At 54.0% G+C, this 21192-nt stretch overlaps 8 protein-coding genes across 8 annotated transcripts; 4 read left to right on the plus strand and 4 right to left on the minus strand.

Annotated features, from left to right (window-relative positions):
* Positions 1-91: 91 nt before the first annotated feature.
* On the minus strand, positions 92-2084 carry PG998_008578 (uncharacterized protein; the record flags this gene model as incomplete). The annotated part of the gene is made up of 6 exons (XM_066875394.1): positions 92-245; positions 314-510; positions 578-892; positions 987-1257; positions 1375-1934; positions 2061-2084. 6 exons carry the CDS (start codon positions 2082-2084, stop codon positions 92-94), a joined length of 1521 nt encoding a protein of 506 aa, XP_066731339.1.
* Positions 2085-2462: 378 nt separating this feature from the next.
* On the minus strand, positions 2463-3677 carry PG998_008579 (uncharacterized protein; the record flags this gene model as incomplete). Its single annotated transcript, XM_066875395.1, has 2 exons — positions 2463-3043; positions 3131-3677. 2 exons carry the CDS (start codon positions 3675-3677, stop codon positions 2463-2465), a joined length of 1128 nt encoding a protein of 375 aa, XP_066731340.1.
* Positions 3678-4787: 1110 nt separating this feature from the next.
* PG998_008580 (uncharacterized protein) lies at positions 4788-5892 on the minus strand (the record flags this gene model as incomplete). The annotated part of the gene is made up of 3 exons (XM_066875396.1): positions 4788-5421; positions 5492-5752; positions 5813-5892. 3 exons carry the CDS (start codon positions 5890-5892, stop codon positions 4788-4790), a joined length of 975 nt encoding a protein of 324 aa, XP_066731341.1.
* Positions 5893-6694: 802 nt separating this feature from the next.
* On the plus strand, positions 6695-7854 carry PG998_008581 (uncharacterized protein; the record flags this gene model as incomplete). The annotated part of the gene is made up of 4 exons (XM_066875397.1): positions 6695-6888; positions 6970-6989; positions 7045-7497; positions 7559-7854. The coding sequence occupies 4 exons, from the start codon at positions 6695-6697 to the stop codon at positions 7852-7854; spliced, it is 963 nt and encodes a 320-aa protein (XP_066731342.1).
* A 443-nt stretch (positions 7855-8297) lies between these two features.
* Positions 8298-9195, plus strand: PG998_008582 (uncharacterized protein; the record flags this gene model as incomplete). The annotated part of the gene is made up of 2 exons (XM_066875398.1): positions 8298-8354; positions 8461-9195. 2 exons carry the CDS (start codon positions 8298-8300, stop codon positions 9193-9195), a joined length of 792 nt encoding a protein of 263 aa, XP_066731343.1.
* A 406-nt stretch (positions 9196-9601) lies between these two features.
* On the minus strand, positions 9602-10903 carry PG998_008583 (Altered inheritance of mitochondria protein 6-like protein; the record flags this gene model as incomplete). The annotated part of the gene is made up of 3 exons (XM_066875399.1): positions 9602-9754; positions 9819-10584; positions 10644-10903. The coding sequence occupies 3 exons, from the start codon at positions 10901-10903 to the stop codon at positions 9602-9604; spliced, it is 1179 nt and encodes a 392-aa protein (XP_066731344.1).
* A 1544-nt stretch (positions 10904-12447) lies between these two features.
* Positions 12448-13517, plus strand: PG998_008584 (uncharacterized protein; the record flags this gene model as incomplete). Its single annotated transcript, XM_066875400.1, has 2 exons — positions 12448-12488; positions 12563-13517. The coding sequence occupies 2 exons, from the start codon at positions 12448-12450 to the stop codon at positions 13515-13517; spliced, it is 996 nt and encodes a 331-aa protein (XP_066731345.1).
* Positions 13518-14432: 915 nt separating this feature from the next.
* On the plus strand, positions 14433-21113 carry PG998_008585 (uncharacterized protein; the record flags this gene model as incomplete). The annotated part of the gene is made up of 2 exons (XM_066875401.1): positions 14433-14499; positions 14563-21113. 2 exons carry the CDS (start codon positions 14433-14435, stop codon positions 21111-21113), a joined length of 6618 nt encoding a protein of 2205 aa, XP_066731346.1.
* Between the last annotated feature and the right edge of the window lie 79 nt (positions 21114-21192).

The following is a 21192-nucleotide window of genomic DNA, read 5'->3' on the forward strand; positions in this document are numbered from 1 at the left end:
GGCCTCAAACTTCATGCATATCAGATAGTTCAAAATTTAGACAACTGCTATATCGGTTGGCGTCCTGATAACTTATAGTTCTCTACTCTTCTTAGGACTTCTCCTCTTTTCCCTCGTAACTCGCCAGTTCCGTCAATGCCTGACGCGCTTCCCTCTCTACAACCTCGGCGTGATGCGCTGATCGCGGCTTGATAGAGCAGGGGAACGGAAGCGGGCTGGAATTAAAGCCATCCGTGAACGCGAAACTAGTAAAGAATGATTAGCAATCGTGTGCATGCGAGATGTGTTGTCTTCCCTTGGACCAAGAACTTACATGTCAACCTCGATGTTCTGCCCCTTTTCGTCCTTGGCCGGCGTCACGTTGAAAGCCCATAGGATCCGAGCGATGTTCAGGTTGACCGACGCAGTGGCGAGATGCATACCGGGGCAGACACGGCGGCCCCAGCCGAACGCGGCGTGGCCAAGAGTGCCGGGGAAGTCCCGCTCCTCGAGGAAGCGCTCCGGCTTGAACTCGTGGGGTTCAGGGAAGTCCTTCTCGTTGAGGTGAACTGCAAGGGAGTTAGCAAATGCCCGCTACCAGGCGGTAATATGAAGTAGGCGGCGACTTGCTCGTCCATAGCGGGGCAATGATCGTGCTCCCCTTGGGGATGAACATGCCGTTGTACACATCGTCGGCCGTGCTCGCGTGTGGCGTGCCGCCTAGCACAGCGACGGGCCGCCACCGGAGGGTCTCGGAGGCGATGGCTCGGATGTATTTCAGATCGTCCATGTCCTCAAACGTGGGTAGTCGGTCTCGCCCGACAACTCGATCCAGCTCCTCCTGGGCGCGGGGGATGAAGTTGTGGCCAAACTCGACGCAGGCTAAGAAGAAACTCGCGAGCGTCCCTGATGTCTATGGCACCCGGGTAGATGTTAGATCCTTCTGATCATTTAAGCATTGGGAGCCGGACGGTATAGCTACTTGGCCAGTTGAGAAACTAACTAACCGTTTCAATACCGGCACCGAATGGCGAGCCGGCAGTGTACGCGAGCTCCAGATCTGTCATGCCCAGTGCCTCCTGCTCCTCTAGGAGATGTGTCGTGAAACAAGGCGTGGCGACGCCTCTCGCAACTTTGTCCTTGATGTCGTTTAGGAGGCCCATGTACATCCGAATGTCCTTTTGGCGCTGTTTGAGCACCTCGGCTTTCCAAGGAGCGAAAATGGCCGGTACATATTTGAGCACCGGATACCTTTCAGCAGCGTATTTCCCCGGTATACTATGTACATAGAATAAAAAAACGTCAACCACTGCAAAGTTGCCATGTTTTCCACCATGTGCAACGAATGCCTTGACGACTACTACTCATATAAGGGAAATTCTCGGGAAGACTTACTTGACAGAAGTCAACCTCTCCATCGCCTCGATATTGCATCGTACCACCTCATCGCTCGCCACATCCGTCACCCGCCGCCCGTACGTAACCAGCACGATGACCGAAGCCGCGTACCTCTCGAGATGCGCGCGGAACCCGTGCGGGTCGACGAGCAGATCGCGGGCCAAGACGGCGCTCTCGAGGCGCTGGATGGGCCGGTAGGAGGTGCTCTTGCGCTGCATGAAGCCCGAGTGCAGGGTGCGGCGCCAGCGGCGCCAGAAGGGCCCGTAGGAGGCCATGAGCCCGCGCAGGCCGCCCGAGAGCAGCTCGCCGCCGACGACGAAGCGCGGGCGCGACGAGTAGGCCGCGCCGCGCCGCTCCAGCAGGTCCCACGCCGCGCGCGCCGAGCCCAGCACCACCGTCGGCCCGCCGCTGCTCAGCCCGGGCACCAGCGCCACGTCGCCGTGCCGCGCGCTCACCTCGCGGAAGTACACCCACGGCCGCGCGAGGCCGGTCTTGGTCGACGTCGGGCCCGGCGGCAGCTGGGACCGGTGGGCGCGGAGTTTGAGGGTTTGGCGGAGCTGGTGCCATGTTTCGGTTAGCTGATCTATGCGCTATGTTTGTGTTAGGTCGGGCAAGGGAAGGATGGGGGTGCTTGCAGATGGGTATAGTAGGACTAGGTAGGCCAAAGCCCCTGCTAATCCTACGCTCCAAAGTATCGTGCCAAGCATCGTGAATGAGGTAGCCGCCGGTCACAAGAGCAGTTTAAGTCGATTCGCACTCGTTCAGCAAACAAAACACACGGCCATATTATATATACTTGCGATAAACAAATATCCTGGTCGTCTAAGCCGCAATATGTAAATGAACGAAAGCCGGTCCTCGGCTTCTCGAACCGGAGCGTCACCCCCGCATTCTTTCCCCAAACGACGTAGATCCTGCCAGCACAGCGTCGGCAATTGTGCAGTGACTGCCGAAACGATGAGATTTTGGTAAATGTAGGGATTAAACCCCGTGAATTCAGTTGATTACTCGCTGCTTATATAAACATTTGGAAATCCTTTTATCCGGCTTTCCACCCAAGGTAAATACTCATAACAAACGCTTTTCTACACATCATACAAATGCCAAAATCGATCCGGCCACCCGTTCTGGCCGGTGCCCTCTTCCGGCCACTTCGCGGGCAGCTCGCCAAAGTTGAAAAAGTAACGTCCCTTGCAGCCGTGCTCCTCGCAGTTGAGGTCGCACAGGCCGAACTTGGCGCAAAAGCAGGTGCCGGCATTCGGACAGTCGACGGCGGGCTGGCCGAGGATCTGGTGCCACGAGTACTCCATGACGCGGCCGCTGAACTCGTCGGTCAGCTCCGTCGACCAGAGCCACTGGCGGTACGACTTGTAGTCGTCGAGGGTGCGGTTGAGGATGCGCTCGCGTGTCGCGGCGAACTGGGCGCCGCAGTGCACGCCCACCGACTCCGGGATCGGCTGGCCGGGGAATAGTTGTGTGTAGGCCTTGGCGTAGGCCGCTTCCGTCTTAAGCCGCTGGTCTGCCGCCGGGTCGTCCCATCGTGCCGCCGCCTCCAGGTTCGGCCTCATCTCCTGCGGGCAGCCCAGCAGCCAGGAACAGCGCAGCGTTGCGAACCCATGGCTCAGGACATAGGGGATCCTGAATTTCCGCAGAACAGGAATGCCATCTAAGTGCAATCGGGTAAGTAAAGGTGCAGTTTATCGCCAGCTAGGTATATGCAAGATGCACCAGGGTTGGAGGAGTCATGACTTACCATACAGGGGATCTTCATTATGCCACTGGTATCTGCGCCCATGGATGAAGATGACCACATCGGGCAGTTTATGGTAATTATCAATTATGTATCTGCAAATTAAAATCTTAGTTCGGGGAATTTCAAGGGTCTCCATAGCGGGAGAAGATCGGCGACGGGAAGGAAGGTTCAGCCCATACGTTAAGTATACAGTGCTCTCATGTCCGATGTTATGCTTCACGGTCAAGGGAGCATGGGGATCATCGGCGACATAGATGTGAGCAGGATAGTGAGGGAAATTGTCGGTAATCCATGACGTGTTTTCGGCCTTTACCGACGAGACGACGAGCTCGACACGGGCCTTGGTATGCTCATAGTCTTGTTGTGCCGTTGTCGTGGCCGCGGAAGAAGACGACGCAAACGGGTTCTTGTGGGATGCTAAAGCAGTGGAGAGCTGCTGCCGCGTGAGGCGGGTTGCGGGGAGATAGAGCCAAGAGATGAGGAAGAGCGACAGGAGACATGCGGAGAGTGTCAGTCGACGATAGGATACAGGACCGGAGCTATACATGGCGTGTAGTTACTGAACAGAGGCGCGAAACCATGATCAACAACCTAAGGAAAATATATGGAGGGAAAACGCAGAACAGGCCGCCAGGAGCAAGGATCCAAGGGGGTACGGGTAGTCGGCTGGGGATACCCTTATGAAGATCTTTCTCCGAAATGCTATATTTGCTTTTTTTCTCTCTCAATGTTTTCTCGTGTTTGGCTTTTGCTTGGTTTCCTTTGTCTCGCCGTCTCTGGCTGGGCGAGTTGTGGAAATTTGACAGGTTGATACAGTTTTAACGTAGAGAGCCAGCTTGGATTACGAGTCGAAACCAAATTATGGATGGAGACATGACGCGCCATCAGCCGACGACAGTGCGTGCAGCCTGGGTCTGGTCCCAGCAGAGAGGGCGCCTCCGGACCCCCTTGCCCCTGCCCAAAAACGATCGCCAGGGGTGTTGGCAAAAAAGGCTGGGCATGAAACATAAGACAGGCAGGGCAAGTATCATTAGTATGTAGGGCTTTTTTTCAGCGCATGCAGACTAAGGAAGGGGGAAAGAAGAAGGGGGATGCAACCAAAAAACCAAACCAACGGCTAACAACCAAAAAGACGCCAACAACAGAAGGGACTAGCCTGTCTGCGCCTGCCTGCGCCTGCGCCTGCCCTGCCATGCAGCAAACCAGGTCCGGATTTGATCTGATCTTTTCCCTGCCCCGGCCCACCGATATCCTCCCTGCCGCCCCCAGCTTGGCGGGTAGTGGGTGAGAATGGGAAACGTCTTCTCGGATCTGCAACACATCACGGCGGCATGTGTTTGCATCCCGTTTCATAACTGCCAGAGATAATAGCCAATGTTCTTGTGTCGCCCGCATTCCACCTCATCATCTTATGATGTAGTATTGTCGACGACTTTCATCTCACCACATATTGTTTCCGATGGCTTCAGGCAGATCTCAGAAAGGGTGCTTCCTGCAGGTAGGGTGGGTGGCTTGGCAACATTGGTCAATCTGAGTTGCATGCATTCTAGTCTAGGGTACTGCCCATGGGAGGCAGGGTAGGGGGCTTATTGTTGCACCACGTTTTCCAACGTCTTCCCTTGCAAACATATCTCATAAACAACCATTCCGGCCCCCCTTACAACAGTCTGATCCGGCCAAACCGCCTGCTAAACAGATCGTTCCAGTTAAACAGCAGACATAGCTGGAAAAGAACCAGATACCCGAGCCCTGCCACCAAATACATAACGTCGACACTGACACATCCATAAACATAGAAGAAAAGCGCGAGGAACCGCCCAAATGTTAGAGGCCGCTCTCTATGTAGCGTGAAGTTACCTCGCGTCCTGTAGAACTGCGATACCGACATCAATATCAGTGCGACAGACAGCATGCCAATCGAGGTGATGCTGAGGGTCCCACGGGCTCCGAGGCGACCAACCGTCTTCATCTGTTTGATGAACTGGAACACCACCAGGAATGCATCCACCGCGCAGAGCAACGTGATCCATATAGTCCATGGTATGGTATAAGTACTCGAGAGGGCAGTATGCTGTGAAGACGAAGCCGGCGAACCTACAACAAGGAAACCTAGCGAGATGGGCAGGGTAACTGCAGCGTAGATCCCAAGTATGAGTCGCATCCGAGTGGAGGTTAACTTGTGCGCATGTGCCTCTTCGGGCAGCCAGTCCGACATTCTACGGGCGCGGGCTTCGTTCGGACCCGGCACCGTGACCTCGGGCATAGTCCGATAACGGATGTAAACCACCAGACTTGGCACTCATTGTCAGTACATGGCGGCAAGATCCGCATCAAAATTGGAGGGGAAGGGGATTCCCCTACAGTACGACTGAACAGAGCCATTGCACGATCACTTCCACAAAGCCCAAGAGCGCGGAGTAGCCTTTCCAGCCCTTTAGTTCGTGGTTTGCTACGCAAGCGAAGGCTGGAAAGAAGACGCTATGGCTGAGCCGGAGGGCTAGCGTCGTGGTGGAGAAGAGGCCGTGGTTGAGAACGTAGTACGGTGATATGCCTTTAGTGCCGGTCCGCCTGATGCCAATGTATTGTGGCATATACGCTGCGATGACTGACACCCATAGTAGCCTGGCTTATTCGATGAGCAAACCCGGCGCACGCGGACAACGGTGATGAAGGTATGCTTACGTCTCAAGGACGGTGCGGGTAGTGGATTGGTACTGTGCAGTGTCCTCGCAAACCGGTGATGTCATCTGAATGTCACCCATTTTTCCCCGTTGCATCACAGACTGTTAAACGCAGTGATGCTATTACTCTTTTTAGTGCCAGGGGACTTTGGCGGCGCGCGATCGAGGGCAGAGATGGATAGCAGCGCGAGCGGTTGTCATGATTCAGAGAAAGATGTTGAGGCCTGAAGGAGACAGGCTAAGGCTAACGGATAAGAAAGCGTATGGCCCAGTTAGTGTGTACGTGTGTCGGGTAGGGCGTATGTAAGCAGCCAGCATAGCTGATAGACAGCGATTCCGCCGTCAACACTGGTGTATGCATGGACACGTCAAATGTTCTAGACCCGAGTTTCAGGCACCACGGGTGATATGGGGGGCTCGGTATATCTCATCGATGGCGACAGGCCGGTTCAAAACAGCCTATCAAAACCGATTGGCCTTGTGTGCTCCTTCTCGCTCTTTTGAGTGGCTCGTGTAATTGACTGTGATACAATGTCTCAACATCACCCTAGGCCAAATAACAATGATTACAGTCTGCGATTTGTTCGGGAGTCGGTGAATCGTACGTATATTTGTAATTCGACATTCGATTTGCGAACCCCTAAAAGCTACGAACATTGTTTCGCTGTTTGTAATAGCTGTAGCGAAGATAGTGATGTAGGTAGGTACACTGTCTGGTAAAATTGATGTGTGATCCAGTTGCCCCTCCCCCTCTCAGGCCCATTCTTGTTGGTTGGCACCCCCACTAGCACACAAAGAAACCGACGTCACCCGTTGATTGCCCATCGATTCGGCCCTGACTAGCAAACACTTGTACCGAACAACGAATCTCATCAACGACACAATGTCTTCAGAATCAAGCAGGACTGCTATTGTGACTGGTGCCACCGGGCTGCTCGGCCGGCAGGTGACGCGAGCCTTTGAGCGGGCTAAATGGACGGTCAAGGGCACCGGCTTTTCCAGAGCCGATGGCCACGACGTTCTGAAGGTTGACCTTGGCAATGCCGCCGAGGTCGAGAAGACTTTGGATAATGTCAAGTAAGCCTCACACCCCCTTTTTCTATATCGCCGGACTACTTGTCTTCTATATATACTGACTCGAACGGTAAACTACAACAGGCCCCAAGTCGTGGTCCACTGTGCGTATATTTGTTACCATCAACTACTTGGGTCCGCAACTGACAGAATTTGTAGGCGCTGCCAACCGCTTCCCTGACAAGTGTGACAACGACCCTGAGGGAACCCGTGCCCTCAATGTCGCGGCTACCAAGTCGCTGGCAGGCCTCTGTGCTGCGCGCAACATTTTTCTCATCTACATCTCCACTGACTACGTCTTTCCCGGCAAGCCCGGAGACGCGCCGTACGAGGCTGATGCCAAACCCCAGCCCACCAACTTGTATGGCCAGACCAAGCTGGACGGCGAGCTTGCCACTCTGGAAGAGTACGAATCCGCCGGAAAGTCGGGGTTGGGTGTTGTTATGAGGGTTCCCGTTCTCTATGGCGACGCCGAGACACCCGCCGAGAGTGCCGTGAACGTCCTGATGGACGCTGTCTGGAAGGCACAGCAGGAGGATGCCAAGATCAAGATGGACCACTGGGCCTTGCGCTACCCTACCAACACCGAGGACGTGGGCCGAGTCTGCCAGGGTAAGTCCGGCACTATCTCAATACTTTCCTAAATGTGCTCCTCATTGACGTTTCCGCGCAGATGTTGCTGTGAAATATCTGGAGACCCAGGATCGGTCTTCCATGCCCAAGGTCTTGCAGTTCTCTTCCGAGGACAAGCTCACCAAGTACGAGATCTGCAAGACCTTTGGTGAGATTATGGGTCTCTCCATTGAGAGGATTGAGGCGAATACCGAGGGCAACGACCCCAATGCGGCGGTGCAGCGACCATACGACTGCCACTTGAGCACCAAGGCTCTGAAGGACCTTGGCATCAGTGTTGTTACTCAAGACTTTATCGGCTGGTGGAGGTGGTCAGTGAGAGCCTTTAGAAAATGAGGTATCTATAGACTTCAGGCCACAAAGTTTTTGCTTTTCATTCTGGTGTCTGCATTGGATATCCTGTCTTGTTGGTGCGTTATGCATTAGGACACCATGGTCCTGGACTAACGTTCGGCTTAGTATATGGAAATATAGAAGTTTGAACACATAACGGCAATAGTTAAATGCAGCAACATGCTTAAGGCACACGGCAAATTTCAGCTATCGTCGCCTGTATAGCTCACTGAACTCAGACGTGGTGGCGCAGGCTGTGATGTTATTCAGAGCAAACTTTGGTACTGTTCAGAAAAAGGAGAAACCTAATTCGTGCAAGTCCTTTCGCAAATACATAGCTTTTCAATACCTGTTGACTGCTTCTCTTGGGGAATAAATCATGCTGTCCCAGGAATCTTAATGCAGGAAGCCATCTTGAGCTGGTAGATGGAACCCCTGGACACAAGATGACGCGTAAAAGCAGCGTGTCAAACAATAACAAAGTATCAAAGGATGGCCTGATGGTAAGTGTCATGTGGTATCTTGAGAGATACAACTGCCCCCGAAGAGCTCAATCTCGTACAACGATTGAGAGGCATAAACGAATTGCTCTGATTAATGTATTTACAGGTGTTACTCGGGTTGAGCCCATACAACGCGGATTTCAGCGACCTTGAACCACTCTTCGTCGGTTTCGATATCGAGGCTTCGCGTAGGCAGCGACACGTTGCTCATCATGACCCAACGCATCGGCCATTGATTACAGAGGTTGGGCTGGCAATTCTAGACTCTCGAGACCTCGCGCGCGATATGATGTCGAGCCCAAAGACACTGATCCGCTCGGAGAGCTTCAAAGTCCGTGCCGATGATGGCGAGCCTGCCGATAACTCGGTCTGTCTATCTGGGGTCGCAGCCACCGTTCGTCACGCCATCGAGGTCGTTGACGATAAGTCCCAGGACAACCGGTTGCGTAACGTAGTTATAGTCGGCCACTCTCCTCAGGGTGATTTGACTATGCTAAAGAACCTGGGCTTCGATCTCGACAATAGTGCGACAAGATATCGGGTTCTGGACACGCACTGCCTGGCGAATAAAATCCTCCCGAAGTGCATTGAACCTGAAAAGAAGGTTGAATGGACTCTGAAGGGAGTCATGGAGCGCCTGGGATGCGTATTCGACTATAAATCATTCCACGACGGGGACAACGATGCGCACCATCACCTCAATGTCATGGTTAAGCTAGGCTTCTGCGCATTCGATGACAACGACCAAAACCAGGCTACGCAGTCGCAACAAACACCCGAGCAAGCCAACAGAGATGGACTACAAGAATGGTATAAAGTGCAATTCTGCAATAACCTGTAAGCTTTGGTGCTGTAGGCCACCTCGAGTAAGAGGCAATAGCGAGGTCACTGGGCGGCGTTGGTATCTACAGATGGGGGTTCTTGGCGTCTGGGGAAGGTGTCGTCTGAGAACCATCGGACGGCACTCCGGATGTGTCGGCACATCCTGATACATTGTCTCATGAGCCGATGACTCGTGGTATTGTCAAAGGGTCTTTGGATATATCATATCTACAACTCTGAGAACCAATCTGAGCAGCTCTAAAAAGCATAACATGACTAGCAAGGACGGCTACTGGATCCGAAAAAGTGCAAGCCGGTGTGAATCGAAATGGATGTTCGCTATGATGATCTTATTTAAACAAATGCGCTATTTCAAAAAACAGCCCAAAACGCTATATGCAAAGTATTTGGTTGGTGCAACAACTCTACCAGACTTTCCTCGCCGCTGATCGAAGATCGTCCACGTTGAGCATGTCGACGCCCTCGGCGGCCAGGGCGTGCCACACGCTGTTGCGCAGGCCGATGGGCCACGACGGCAAGTCCCAGTACCGCACCACCAGGCCCCTCCGGTGGGCGCCCTTGATGTGCCCCCCGGATCGTACGCAGCTGGTCCTTGCTCAGGCCCGCCCAGACGTGGCCCACGGCGGCGCCGAAGCTGACGCTGGCGTAGTGCGCGTTGGTGCTGTTGTAGACGGTGGGCGCGGTGCTGACGGACTCCTCCTTGGCGTCCGGGTCCTCCCACATCTTGTCGAGCGGGGCGTCGAAGAAGGCGTCGCGGTACGTGGCGTTGGCCGTGAGCAGGTCGAAGGGCGTGTTGCCCGTCCCGACCACCGTCACCTGGCCCCGGTGCACCGTGCCGTTCTCGACGTAGGTCAGGTAGCCGCGCGACCGCAGCGGCTCGAGCTGCTTCAAAACCTCGGGCCAGGTCTTGGCGCCGTCCGTCTTGACGTCGACCAGGAGCGTCAGCGTCTGCTCCGGGTCGACGTCGAAGACGCCGCGGGTGGGCTCGCTGTTGTTGGCGGTGAACCGCGTCTGCGGGTTGGCGCGGTCGAGGAGATCAACCAGGGGGTTGATGTAGAGCGACTCAAAGGTCCGCGCGTCGGTCAGAGAGGCTCTGTTGTGGCCGACGTATAAGGTCGAGTTGCCCTCGTACAGCCAGACGTCGGCCTCAACACCTATGCAGCCCGCGTGAAGGGCCGAGAAGAGCGGGACTTTTCTCCAGTAGTCGTTGTGCGAATGGCAGTGTATGGGCTGCACGTCCCGGAGGAAATCCGTGGGATACCATGCCAGGCCTTCTGTGCCAGTGCCGGCCTTGCCCCAGTTCGCGAAGGTCCTGTCGGGGTCGTCCTCCAATCCCCACAAGCTTCGCGAAATCACCAAAGCTAGATCTACCATTGCTACTATTCCGCTGTATTGTTCACTATGTCAGTACCATGTTATGGGGGGCAAAAACGAGGAAAGACTTACAGTATCGTTAAAGACCATATCGTACCGCACATGAAATAGCCCATTACCCGCCCTTTCCTCCGTTTGGGCGCAAGCAACCTGCTCCTAGAACCTGCTGTGCTTTCTTCATCGCCTGATGCTACTGAAGACCCCGTTACACTTTCAGTATCGGAGGTTGACCGAGTCCGTGTGTACATGGTCGTTTTTCTGTCCATCCCCTTGAGGAACTCCCTGAGGGACCGCTTCTCCTTTGCCGAGTCGCCCGACTGGAGGCCAGCCATGTTGTTATACTGCCGTTGGTGTGTTCTTGCTGACTATAGAACAACAAAGGATTCTACGGGAAATCCGGAAGAGACGGGAGGAAAGCTTATATGTAAGTGGTGTGTTTATGTAAGAATAAGCAGTTATCCCGGGGCGCGCGCAGATGACGTGGGTGGATGGTGCGTGGCTCTGTATGGTATAAGGGGTGGATCTGCAAGTGTAAGTGATCGGCGTATTTCCCGGCGTGTAAAGTAGTATATAGCTTAAATCGTGTGATGCTCGAAAGAAGGGGAGGGGTTCCAAGAACAACAAAGAACAGACAGGAAAACCGGCGCATATGTACAGCTGACATGGGCTTATGAGAGTACTTATCCTAAACACACCTACCCACCCACACAGACAAACACACACACAGACACCCGCGGGCGGCATGCCGTTTCATTGATTTCGCAATAGCTAACCTATCAAGTTACGTGAGGGAAGCTAAGCTACAAGCATCCAAGTACCGAGCCTCGTAACTGTTCCCTCCCCCCAAAAGATGCGTCTGGACCCAGATGGACCCCATGTCGTAGGCGCAAGAGCTCCCATGGTGTTGGGTCCCTAGTAGCGTGACTAGGCCAGGCTTGTACTGAAGCAGCAGGAGAATGAGACAGGCGAGGGCCCGCGGACTCCCCAGCTGGGCGGGCATGCCTGTTTCATTGGGTGCGGCGAGTGCAGCGGGGCAGCGGCGTCTGGGTATAGTAAGTATAGTACATGCAAAGCAAGGAAAGCTCCCAGCTGCTAATACGCGATCGAGGCCTGGGGAAATTGGCTCAATGAACGATCAAGGCCATGACATGTGTATGAAAACGATAAACCATAAAATTGGGTTCAAGGCCGTCCATTCGGGGCATGCTTCCCGCACATCCTTACCCGACCCTGCCAAGGCAAACAAACCAGTCTGATCATCTTCGACAAACACATCGAATGATTGCTGATCATGGAAATAAACACTGGGGAGGAGGGGGTCAAGCGCCAGGTCCGGCTGTCGCTGTCAGAAAAGACAAGTGGCATTCCTTCGAATACGAAAATAGGTTTTTTCCCTCTTCAAGCGTTGCTAGTTACACACAGCCCGCTGTTTCATTTCGATTTCGACGCACAGCCGGAGGACTCCGAGTCGGCCGATGCTGTTGGCAAGCTGTCAAGCTTCACGGGGTTTTAGTGGTTTGGGGCAAGGGAAGGGGTGCGAACTGAGGGGCAGGGGAAGGGGAAGGGGAACGTGGCTTGGTGAGCCGTGTAAGCTAAAGGGCCTAAAGGGCCTGGACGCTCGAGTCATCCGCACAGGGCGGTTTGCTTGGCAAGCGCATAAAACAAGCCTTGCTAGCGCTTATGTCTAAGTATGGACCAACCTTGATACTGCTTATCTTATCGTGGTGGGGCTCTGCTACTGTGATTGGAAGGAAAAGTTCGAGACCTGGCGAATGCTAGAGGCTCAACTTCAACGAGGTTTCAGTGAGCCAGCGTCGCGAATTCTCACCACCAAGGCCCGAAAGATAAAAACCATACCCACAGGGCAGCCGTCGCAATGCCTCATAAACATACAAGACGAGACAAGGATCTCTCGACGTAAGTGTCCTTCCCAATGGTCTGGAGGGAACCCCCGCTGTTTGCTATGCTAACCTTCGCATTCTTGCGCCCAGATATGATCTACCGCCTACGCAAGTCGCAAAGTCCTTGCCCGTGACAAAGTCGAAGAACCCCAAGAAAAACACTCGTCAGGAGATTAAGGAGTCCAGCAAAGATGCGCCGCCCAAGAACTCGAAGCGGAAGCGCGAAGCCGAGGGAAACGATGCGCCCCGCGCCTTCAGACGGCTGATGGCCCTCTCCGGGGGCAAGAGAACACGTTCAGGCCTGGATAACGGCGAAGACTATCAATCCAAGAACAAAAAGAAGAAGCAGAAGGCGGCAGACTCTGCTGCTGCCACCACCACCACCGCGACACCGACCGAGAACGCGACCAAGGAGGTTATTGAAATACCGAAGATCAAGCCGGGCGAACGCATGTCCGAGTATTCGGCCCGCGTCGACCAGGCGCTCCCCCTCGCAGGTCTGATCAGCAAGACGACGAAACAAGGCAAAGACCCGCTCGGCGGCAAGGTGTGGCGCACGAAGAAGGAGCGGCAGATGCACAAGCTCTACGACGAGTGGCGCGAAGAGGAGAGGAAGATCAAGGAGCAGCGGGAGGAAGAGCTCGAGGAGCTGGCCGAGAAGGAGGCCGAGGACGAGGAGAAGGGCGTGAGCTGGAAGCTCCACGCCGACCCGGCCATGCTCGGGGGTAAGAAGGGCAAAAAGGGCAAGCGCGCCCGACTTCTGGGCGAGGCCAACGACGACGAGGAAGACCCGTGGGCGGAGCTGAAGCGCAAGCGAGGAGAGACGAGGCCGAAGCTGCACGACGTCGCCAAGGCGCCCCCGGAGCTGCACAAGATCAACACGGCGAAACTGTTATCCGTCCGGGGCGCCGGAGTCGCGGTGGACAATGTGCCCAAGGCCGCGGGAAGTCTGAGGAGGAGAGAAGAGCTACAGACGGAGCGAGAGAATGTCATCGCGGCCTACCGGAAGATGATGGAAGGCAAAAGTAAAACTACCGCGGAATAGCTAAGTAATATGATCAGTCTCCCAGGGCGAGAGCTATAAGCCAACGAATGAGCTGGAACAATGTAGATCGTGAAAGATGGATTGCATATGTTCTATGGGGTACTCCGGATCTGAATCACCGAGCACTTGCTTTGTTCCTGGCCGGGAAAGCGTCTAGACTGACTGGTTGTTACAACACCACCAACTTCTATATGCCATTCAATAATGTACATGGCTTCGCAATGCTATATATTTAATCGAAGAGGTTAATCTTATTGGTTGTTCAATTCAAATGCGTGCTTTGTTGAACAGCCATCTATCTACAGGCTGGGTGAGGGGCACACTTCACAGTAGCACAGTCACACAGGAGCATAAGCCCCACCTACCCCACGGTTCGGTTGAAAGTGGGTGGCAGATTTCCTTTGGCCTTGAGTTTGATGGGTTTGCCAAATTTTCCAGAGCACCACATTCGAGTCCAGCAGCCGCCTTTTTTCTATTCTCGATTTTTTTCTTCCTCCTGCATTTGCGCAATAAGACATTTCTCTTTTCTGAACCCACCATCGCACTCAACGGAACATCAGAGCTGATTGAGTAACTAATCGTCGCATTCACACTGAAGTTCACGTTTCCCACAGGTCGGCACGCTACTTGTTGTATCACGCCTGTTCGGAGAAAGCAAGCAACAAAACCATAGTAGCCTAACAGACCCCTGCATTCCGTTGGTCTGACATCAACGTCAACCTCACGAGTGTTGTTCAACTTATCTTTGCGGTAACAGTTGATCCAACAATGGTACCTGTGCCGTTGTAACCTCGGCCGTGCTCCCAAGGTTCTTAGCAATACAATACTAAAGCTGGGAAGTCAACTCGTCGCCGATCTCCTATTCATCACTGGTCTCTTATAGCCCACACTAGATGTTCCAACGACATCGAGACCATGGATCGGGGACTCGACGACTTGGTTGAATGGCTTCTCACCGAGATTGGCTTCTCTGGTCTGGAAGGTATGTGCAACTAGATCGCGATTCGTAAATTGGCCTCGATCTTGCTGACATATACATGATTAGGTTTTTCACCTCTCCATCTTGTGAAAGCTGTGAAGACATTTTACAACCAGAGTGATGTCAGCAATGAAGGCGCCGCCAGTGCGGACGCACATTTGGCGTTACCATCATCTGACGCCGTCAATGGCCAAGAAGTAGGAGAAAAAGACATTGTTCAAGCAAGCGTGGTCTGGAACTGGCTTACATCTCGAAACGATGTGATTGTTGGCGACGATAATCGCTTCAAGGGCATCTCCCTTGCAGAAGCACTCGATCTCTCTGGATATGTCGCCCCTTCCGCAAGTAGCAGTCAGACAATGCCTGGAGAAAGTGGCAAACCCGGGCCGTCAATACAAGAGCCCACAACTAGCAATGAAGGCGCTGGCACCGGTAGCAAAAGAGCCGGGAAGTCTGCACGTCAAGTTGCACCGCGGTTACATCTTTCAGAAGAGAGGCTATGGAAGGCGATCGCCGGACACCAACCCGATCTGAAAAGAGTTCCTCAGTTCGAATGGCAGGCTTTAGTAGCCATTGCCTCTGTTAGGGAGGTCGGAATCCTTCAAGGCGACCTAGTCCGGCTTACAAACCAAGACAAACGCTCACTTCCCACACGGACAGAGGCGCTGTATCGGAAAGGCTATATCATCAAACAGCAAGTAATGCTCCGAGGTTGTCGAACAAGCAAGATTTGGCTGGCTCAATTTGCACACCATGCCAAGCAGGAGACCATCAACGAAGGACTCGCATCTGCCAAGGTCGACTTATCAAAGGAGACGCTGACCAAAAACTGGCTTCCGGTCCCCTTCAGCCACTTCTGGAACGGCGCAAGGGTTGATCACATCGCACTCGCACAGGGGTTTCTGGCTATTGTGAAAGCATTTGGCAAGATCAGATATTGTGACATCCGTATCAAGCTTGATATTGTAGGAAAGACCTCACAGATGCGGGCGATGGGAAAATCCTCAAAATGGTTCGCGCACCGCGGCATCGTCGAATTTAGGCCAATGAAGGCTCCCGATAGCGCTCGAATCTTCAAGGACTGTGTCGAATTCATCCGTGACCCTACGGCAGCGGAATGGCAAGCGTTCAGGAAAACTCCAACGACCAGAATGAGGTCGAAAGACCCGTCATCCCGCCGCAAAGATAAGCCAGCTGCATCGCTCCCCAATTCGACAAAGACAGGATCGAAGCTGTCGCACTCAGCCCAGTCGGAGCTGAAGACGGAGCAGGCGCTCATAGCCAAACTCCCCAGCCCAGCCATGATCAGGCTTTCAGCATGGAACCCATACAAGCCTCTCATCAACACTGTTTTCGATATAATCAAGCGCTCTGGTACCGAAGGCACATCAAACTTGAACATCGGATACTTCCTGCTGGGTTGGCCTTACCGCAAATGGATCTTCTCCATGACAACGCTTCTTGGCCAACAACGTGTACACCCCGAGCATATGAGACCTTACTCGGTTACTGCACAGCTCGAGAGACGCGGGAAGACGATGACATACAGCTTCTTCGCGACGAGTAATATCAAGGCAGAAGACGCTGGTTCGAGGGCAGCTCCCGACGGGGAACAGCTTGAGGACGTCGAAAACGCAACAACCTCCAATGCTCATTCACCAACGGATATTAACAGTAAGTATGGATTCTCACCTCCGCTCGCAAAGGTGTTCTTAAGAAATGCTTCGGCGAAGCACACTACGTTGCCAAAGAAAATGGATATGCTTCCACCGGTTATTCCTTCGGTGTCCAAATCGTCCTTGGGCAAATCAATATGGGGGTCCCGTAAGCCTGGAGCATCACAGCCTGACTATGAAGAGGAGAAGGTTGAGCAACCTAGCGAAACCCCAACGAAGCGGAAGCGTCTACAAAGGGGCAGAAGATCCATCACGCCAAGTCCAAATGATCAAACCCCGGAGGTGCAAACCGAACCTATGGATATAGATGATCCTCCACCAGCTAGTCAAGGAACGGAAATGATGCCTGAAGCCATGAATGTGGATGATCCTCAACCTGCTGAGGCTGTCAGTGCGGCTCAGCTGCCCGCACAAGCAAAACTAGATATTGTGCCGGCCCTTCCCCCTCCGCCGCCCCCTCTTCTGCCTTCAGGGGTATTCTACAGTAGGCCCAACTCTCTGGACCCTCGGAAAACCAAAGGCCGGAAGCGGAAGTCGTTAGTGTTAGTGGTCAGACACCCCTCACTCAAGAAACCAAGGGAGACTGGCCAACAAGAGGAAGCGGGCAATGGCTTGTTGGGTACGACCCCTGAATGCAATCAGCAAACACCCGGCCATAGCATGGACAAGTCAGAACATGTCGAAGATGGCACGGTGGCCGCAACCACATCATTCAATGCCGGCCAACCAATTACTCCTGCTCCTCAACCAGCCCAGGAAACGGTTCTGTCAGCTGATCAAGAAGCTGCCTCGGCTCTGGCTGATGTCCCTGAGCCGTTGCCGTCTGTTGGCCAACAAGTTACCTCTACTCCAGCCGATGGCGTTACGCCTCACAGTAAGAAATCCCGACGCAGTGACAAGGGCTTTACCTGCGATAAATGTGGCAGAGTTTGGAAGAATATCAACGGCTTGGAATACCATCAGAAAAAGTCTCAATCTGCTTGCAACCCCACCTGGGTCCCCCCGCCGCCTGTTCCTGAGAGTTTATCACTCCGGCGTGCAAAGCCGAAAGAGGCCCCCCTACCAATGACGTTGTCCACGCCTTTCAAGAGCCCCACGAAGGACCGCAAACACTTCCAAATGGCTGCTTTGCCCACCAAACGCCCGAACTATGCTCGCCTGGATACTCCACAGGAAGCGCCGCCCGTTATAGGGGCTAGCTCACATAAAACTAATGTTTTGCTAAGCGTGGGCCAAATACACAGCGGGCCTGAACTTTCCCCAGCAGTAAAACATGTCCCTCATGTCCACTCGACAGCGAACGGAAGTGTCAGTGATGCCGAACAGATTCAAAAGGCTCCAAGTTTGACTCCCCAGCCGTTGATACCTATAAGCAGTCCGCTGGTTCCAGTAACACATGTTGGTACTGTACTCAAGGGAAGCAATATCGCACGAGCATCTCCCTACCCAAACAGCGGGTTGGAATCTGCAAGGGCCACATCTACGCCTACACCGAAGGTCGATTTACCAGATCCAGCGACGCTCGATTACCCACAGCTGACTCCTATACACAATGTCATCCCGCAAGCTCAAACTCCACAAGAATTGCCTCCCAATATCGGTGGATTGGTTCCCACGCCAGCTACTCAACGCGATACGAGCAAGAAAGCCAAGAGGGCGATTGCTGCGCAGAGGCGAATGCGCACGACGAGTCTTATCGAAGAGCTCCTTCGTGAGAACGGAGGGGCTTTTCCTGGCGACCATGCGCTGCATGTTGTGATTTCATCGATCTGGTCTCGCAGGTTCAACGATGACATTGATCCACCCGATCAAAAGGGCTGTGATGTAATTGTCAGGAATATGACAGGAGCAAAAGTTCTTAGGCAAGACCACTACGGGTTTAAGGACTCCCAAGGGAACGTCAAGTCCATATCCGTTATTTCCAAAGTCATTGATGCACAGGGCGAGGAGGCTCTCACCCAGTCGATATTGGGAATCAAGGAAAAGGCCATAGAGCTGTACCCTGACCCCTATATCCCTCCCGGGCTGAGTATGTTGATGGGAGGACCCAACCTAGCCGAAACTTCGGGAAGTGGAAATGCAGTATCCATCCCTACTGCTCTTACGAGTATTGCCAAGGGCTCCATACGGAAAAGTGTTCTTACGCTTGATTATCATATGCCCATGGAAGCGTCAACTCTCGCACGAGCGGAACGAGTCTCGGCTTCCGAATCTGCTAAAAGAATCCACCAGGAGGTAGCAGGCCCCAGTGAAGAAGGTTCCCGGCCTGCCAAAAGACAAAAGTCGCATGACGACACTGGAAGCATCTCTAATCCCACCTCCACCCATCCGACAGAAGCAATACCAGGTGTAGAAGAGGCTGAGTTTGTCGGTCAACAAGCCGAAACCACGAAACCTAGCCGAGGGCGTGGTCGCGGCCGCGGTCGCGGTCGCGGGGTGGGTCGAGGGCGAGGTCGGGGCACCACTGCCGCTCGTGGGCGCGGAGGTGGGCAAGGTGCCGGCCGTGGCCGTGGCCGCAAGCGTGGCAATGTTGCCCTCGATGATCACTCTTCCGGTCATCCAACCAAGGCTGTCAAATACACCCGGGCGGCTGAAGGTGACCTTAGTGTGCTTTGGAACCTCGACGAGGACCTCCCTAACGTGCAGCGGGCGATTCGTCTCTCAGAATCTGCCCGGGTGATTTTGTCTCGACCCTCTGAAATCATGGCATTGCAGTCAGATGACTCTGATGACGACGACGACGATGATAGGTTCCTTGCAGAAATACCGCCACTGGATGATGACCTGTGGGATGAGACCACCATGTTGGATCCGAAACTACAGGTGGATTCCAGCTTCAATGTGCGCTTTGCTCCTACGAGGCGAGTTGAAGCTCTTGATGACGGGGTGTGGCCTGAAAAGCTCCCCAAAGAATCGAAATCCACTGGACCTGATGAGAGTTTTGCTATGGTTGGCAAGTTCCCGACATCGCAGTGGTTTTTCAGAGAAAACCTTCCTCAGGACTCCCAGGAAATGGTAGAGATGGCACCAGGAGCCAGTGAGAGACTCGCCCAAGCTCAGATCGCGCCAGGAACCAGCTATGGGGACTTTGTCCAAAATGTCATGGGCATTGAAGCTTGGGAGATGTCACCGGAAGGTGCTTATCTACAATTCTCTGGCACAGTTGCGCCAGATTACGTCTTCATTTCGCTCGGCGCTGATGGAAAGGACACAAGTACAGCTGCGTTACCAGATCTGGAGTGGCGGCAAAACTTGCAGTACACACCTACAAACTTACCACGAGACATCGCCGAGGCGCCATCTGATGACGAGATCTGTGTACCTGTGGGAGCGGTGGCGCAACCCTCCTTAGCCCTCACTGGATCGGAAGCTACACCCAAGCAATGGGCTACAGAAAAGCCGCCTCGTAAGAAAAGAAAGTACCAACGTCGGCATGGGCCTGTGACCATACGTCGAGACCTTGTTTATACGACTCGTTCGCTTCGCGAACTGCCCCCGTTATCTAGGGGTCGCTGGAATCAGCGTATCGAAGCCGCTGCTGAAGTTGGCCTCTTCGATGGAGAACACCACCTATTAGTTGCATTTCTTTCACTCAAAGCCATTACCGGTGGTGTCGAGAGGCTTATCGATTGGGGTATGCTGATCAGGCTTTTCCCGCAAATGTCTCTCTCTGGTCTGAAGCGGTTCTGGTCGAAGATGGGCAGAGAGAGGAGGAGCTTCATTGACGCATTCAATGCCAAATTCCCTGCCGCATTTTTGGAGGCTTATGAGCAGGGCAAGCTACCCCCTATGGATTACGAGAAACTCGATCAGTATGACTGGAAGTCGCTGATCAACTGGGCTGCCAAGCTCAAGACTCACCAGCAAGTTGAGCTTCCCCCTCGGCGAGAGGTGCTCAGGGACAAATACTTGCTTCAAGATCCGTCAGAGCAAGAAGCCAGATGGAGAGACGAATGGTTCGGACCGATTACATCTGCACAAGCACGAATCGATGGCTCCAGCAGTGAACCGCTGGTAGTTTCTATTAGCAGCGGCACAGAGGATGAGGTCAACATGAAACTGGCCACTTCGTGGATCAAGGCGCTCTGTAACAGCAAATCGCGCTGCACGGTGGGTGAGGACGTGCGGGATAGACTATCAACGCTTGGAAGGGGAGACATGGATAAGAAGGCGATCAATGCTGTGCTCGAACGGGCTGTATCGGCTCTGATGCACAACAAAGTGATTTCCAGGGTGAAGGGCAAGTACATGGGACAAATCTTCAAGCTCAACAACAACTTCGAGAAACGCGCCGAGAAGCTTGCCCACATGGAGAAGTTTGCCGAGGCTTTGAGGTTTAAATCAGAGCTGGATACGTGCTTCCGCAGCGGCATGACCATGGCCGTGCCCCTCGACGCCAACGCCGGCACCATCATGGTCATCCTCAATCTCCAGGCCGAGGGCAGACTCACGCTCTTCGATGTCAACTTCCCCGACGTACCCTTCGGCTTCGAGCCCAGCAACTACGAGGGCCGCATGTTCCCCAAGACGTACTACCACTTCGACGTGCGCCTCGCGCCCACGGACAGCTACCTCTACAACGAAGACATACCCATCGCCGTCGAAGCCAACCGCGTTCCGGCCCCCGAGAAGGGCCCCGTCGGCGAGGTCCCCATCTGGCGCGACTTCTTCGGCAACCTGGAGGCGGACCGCTGGGTCCAGTACGTTTGCTTGGTCGTGTTCTCGCTGGCGACCAAGGGGCCGCTCAGCGCCGAGAGCGCCTCCGTTTTGCTCCATCCCATGGTCGAGGTCTTCGAGGTGGACTTGATCGTGCAGTGGATCCGGAGCTTGGGGATTCTGGAGTCGACGGTGGACGGCCAGGGCTGGGTCGTGGGCGAATGGTGGTGGCTCGTCATCGGCAACATGCTAGACCTCAAGGGGAAAGAGGTTGCCCGGGCATGATGGACGTCGGGAATCGCTGGGCGTTAGCTGTAGAGGACGGAGAAGTTCGGGAGAAAAGACAGACGCCCGTGAAGGAAGA

Source organism: Apiospora kogelbergensis (genome assembly GCF_038363985.1).
Source record: "Apiospora kogelbergensis strain CBS 113332 chromosome Unknown utg000005l_segment0_segment0, whole genome shotgun sequence".
Taxonomy (NCBI): Eukaryota; Fungi; Ascomycota; class Sordariomycetes; order Amphisphaeriales; family Apiosporaceae; genus Apiospora; species Apiospora kogelbergensis.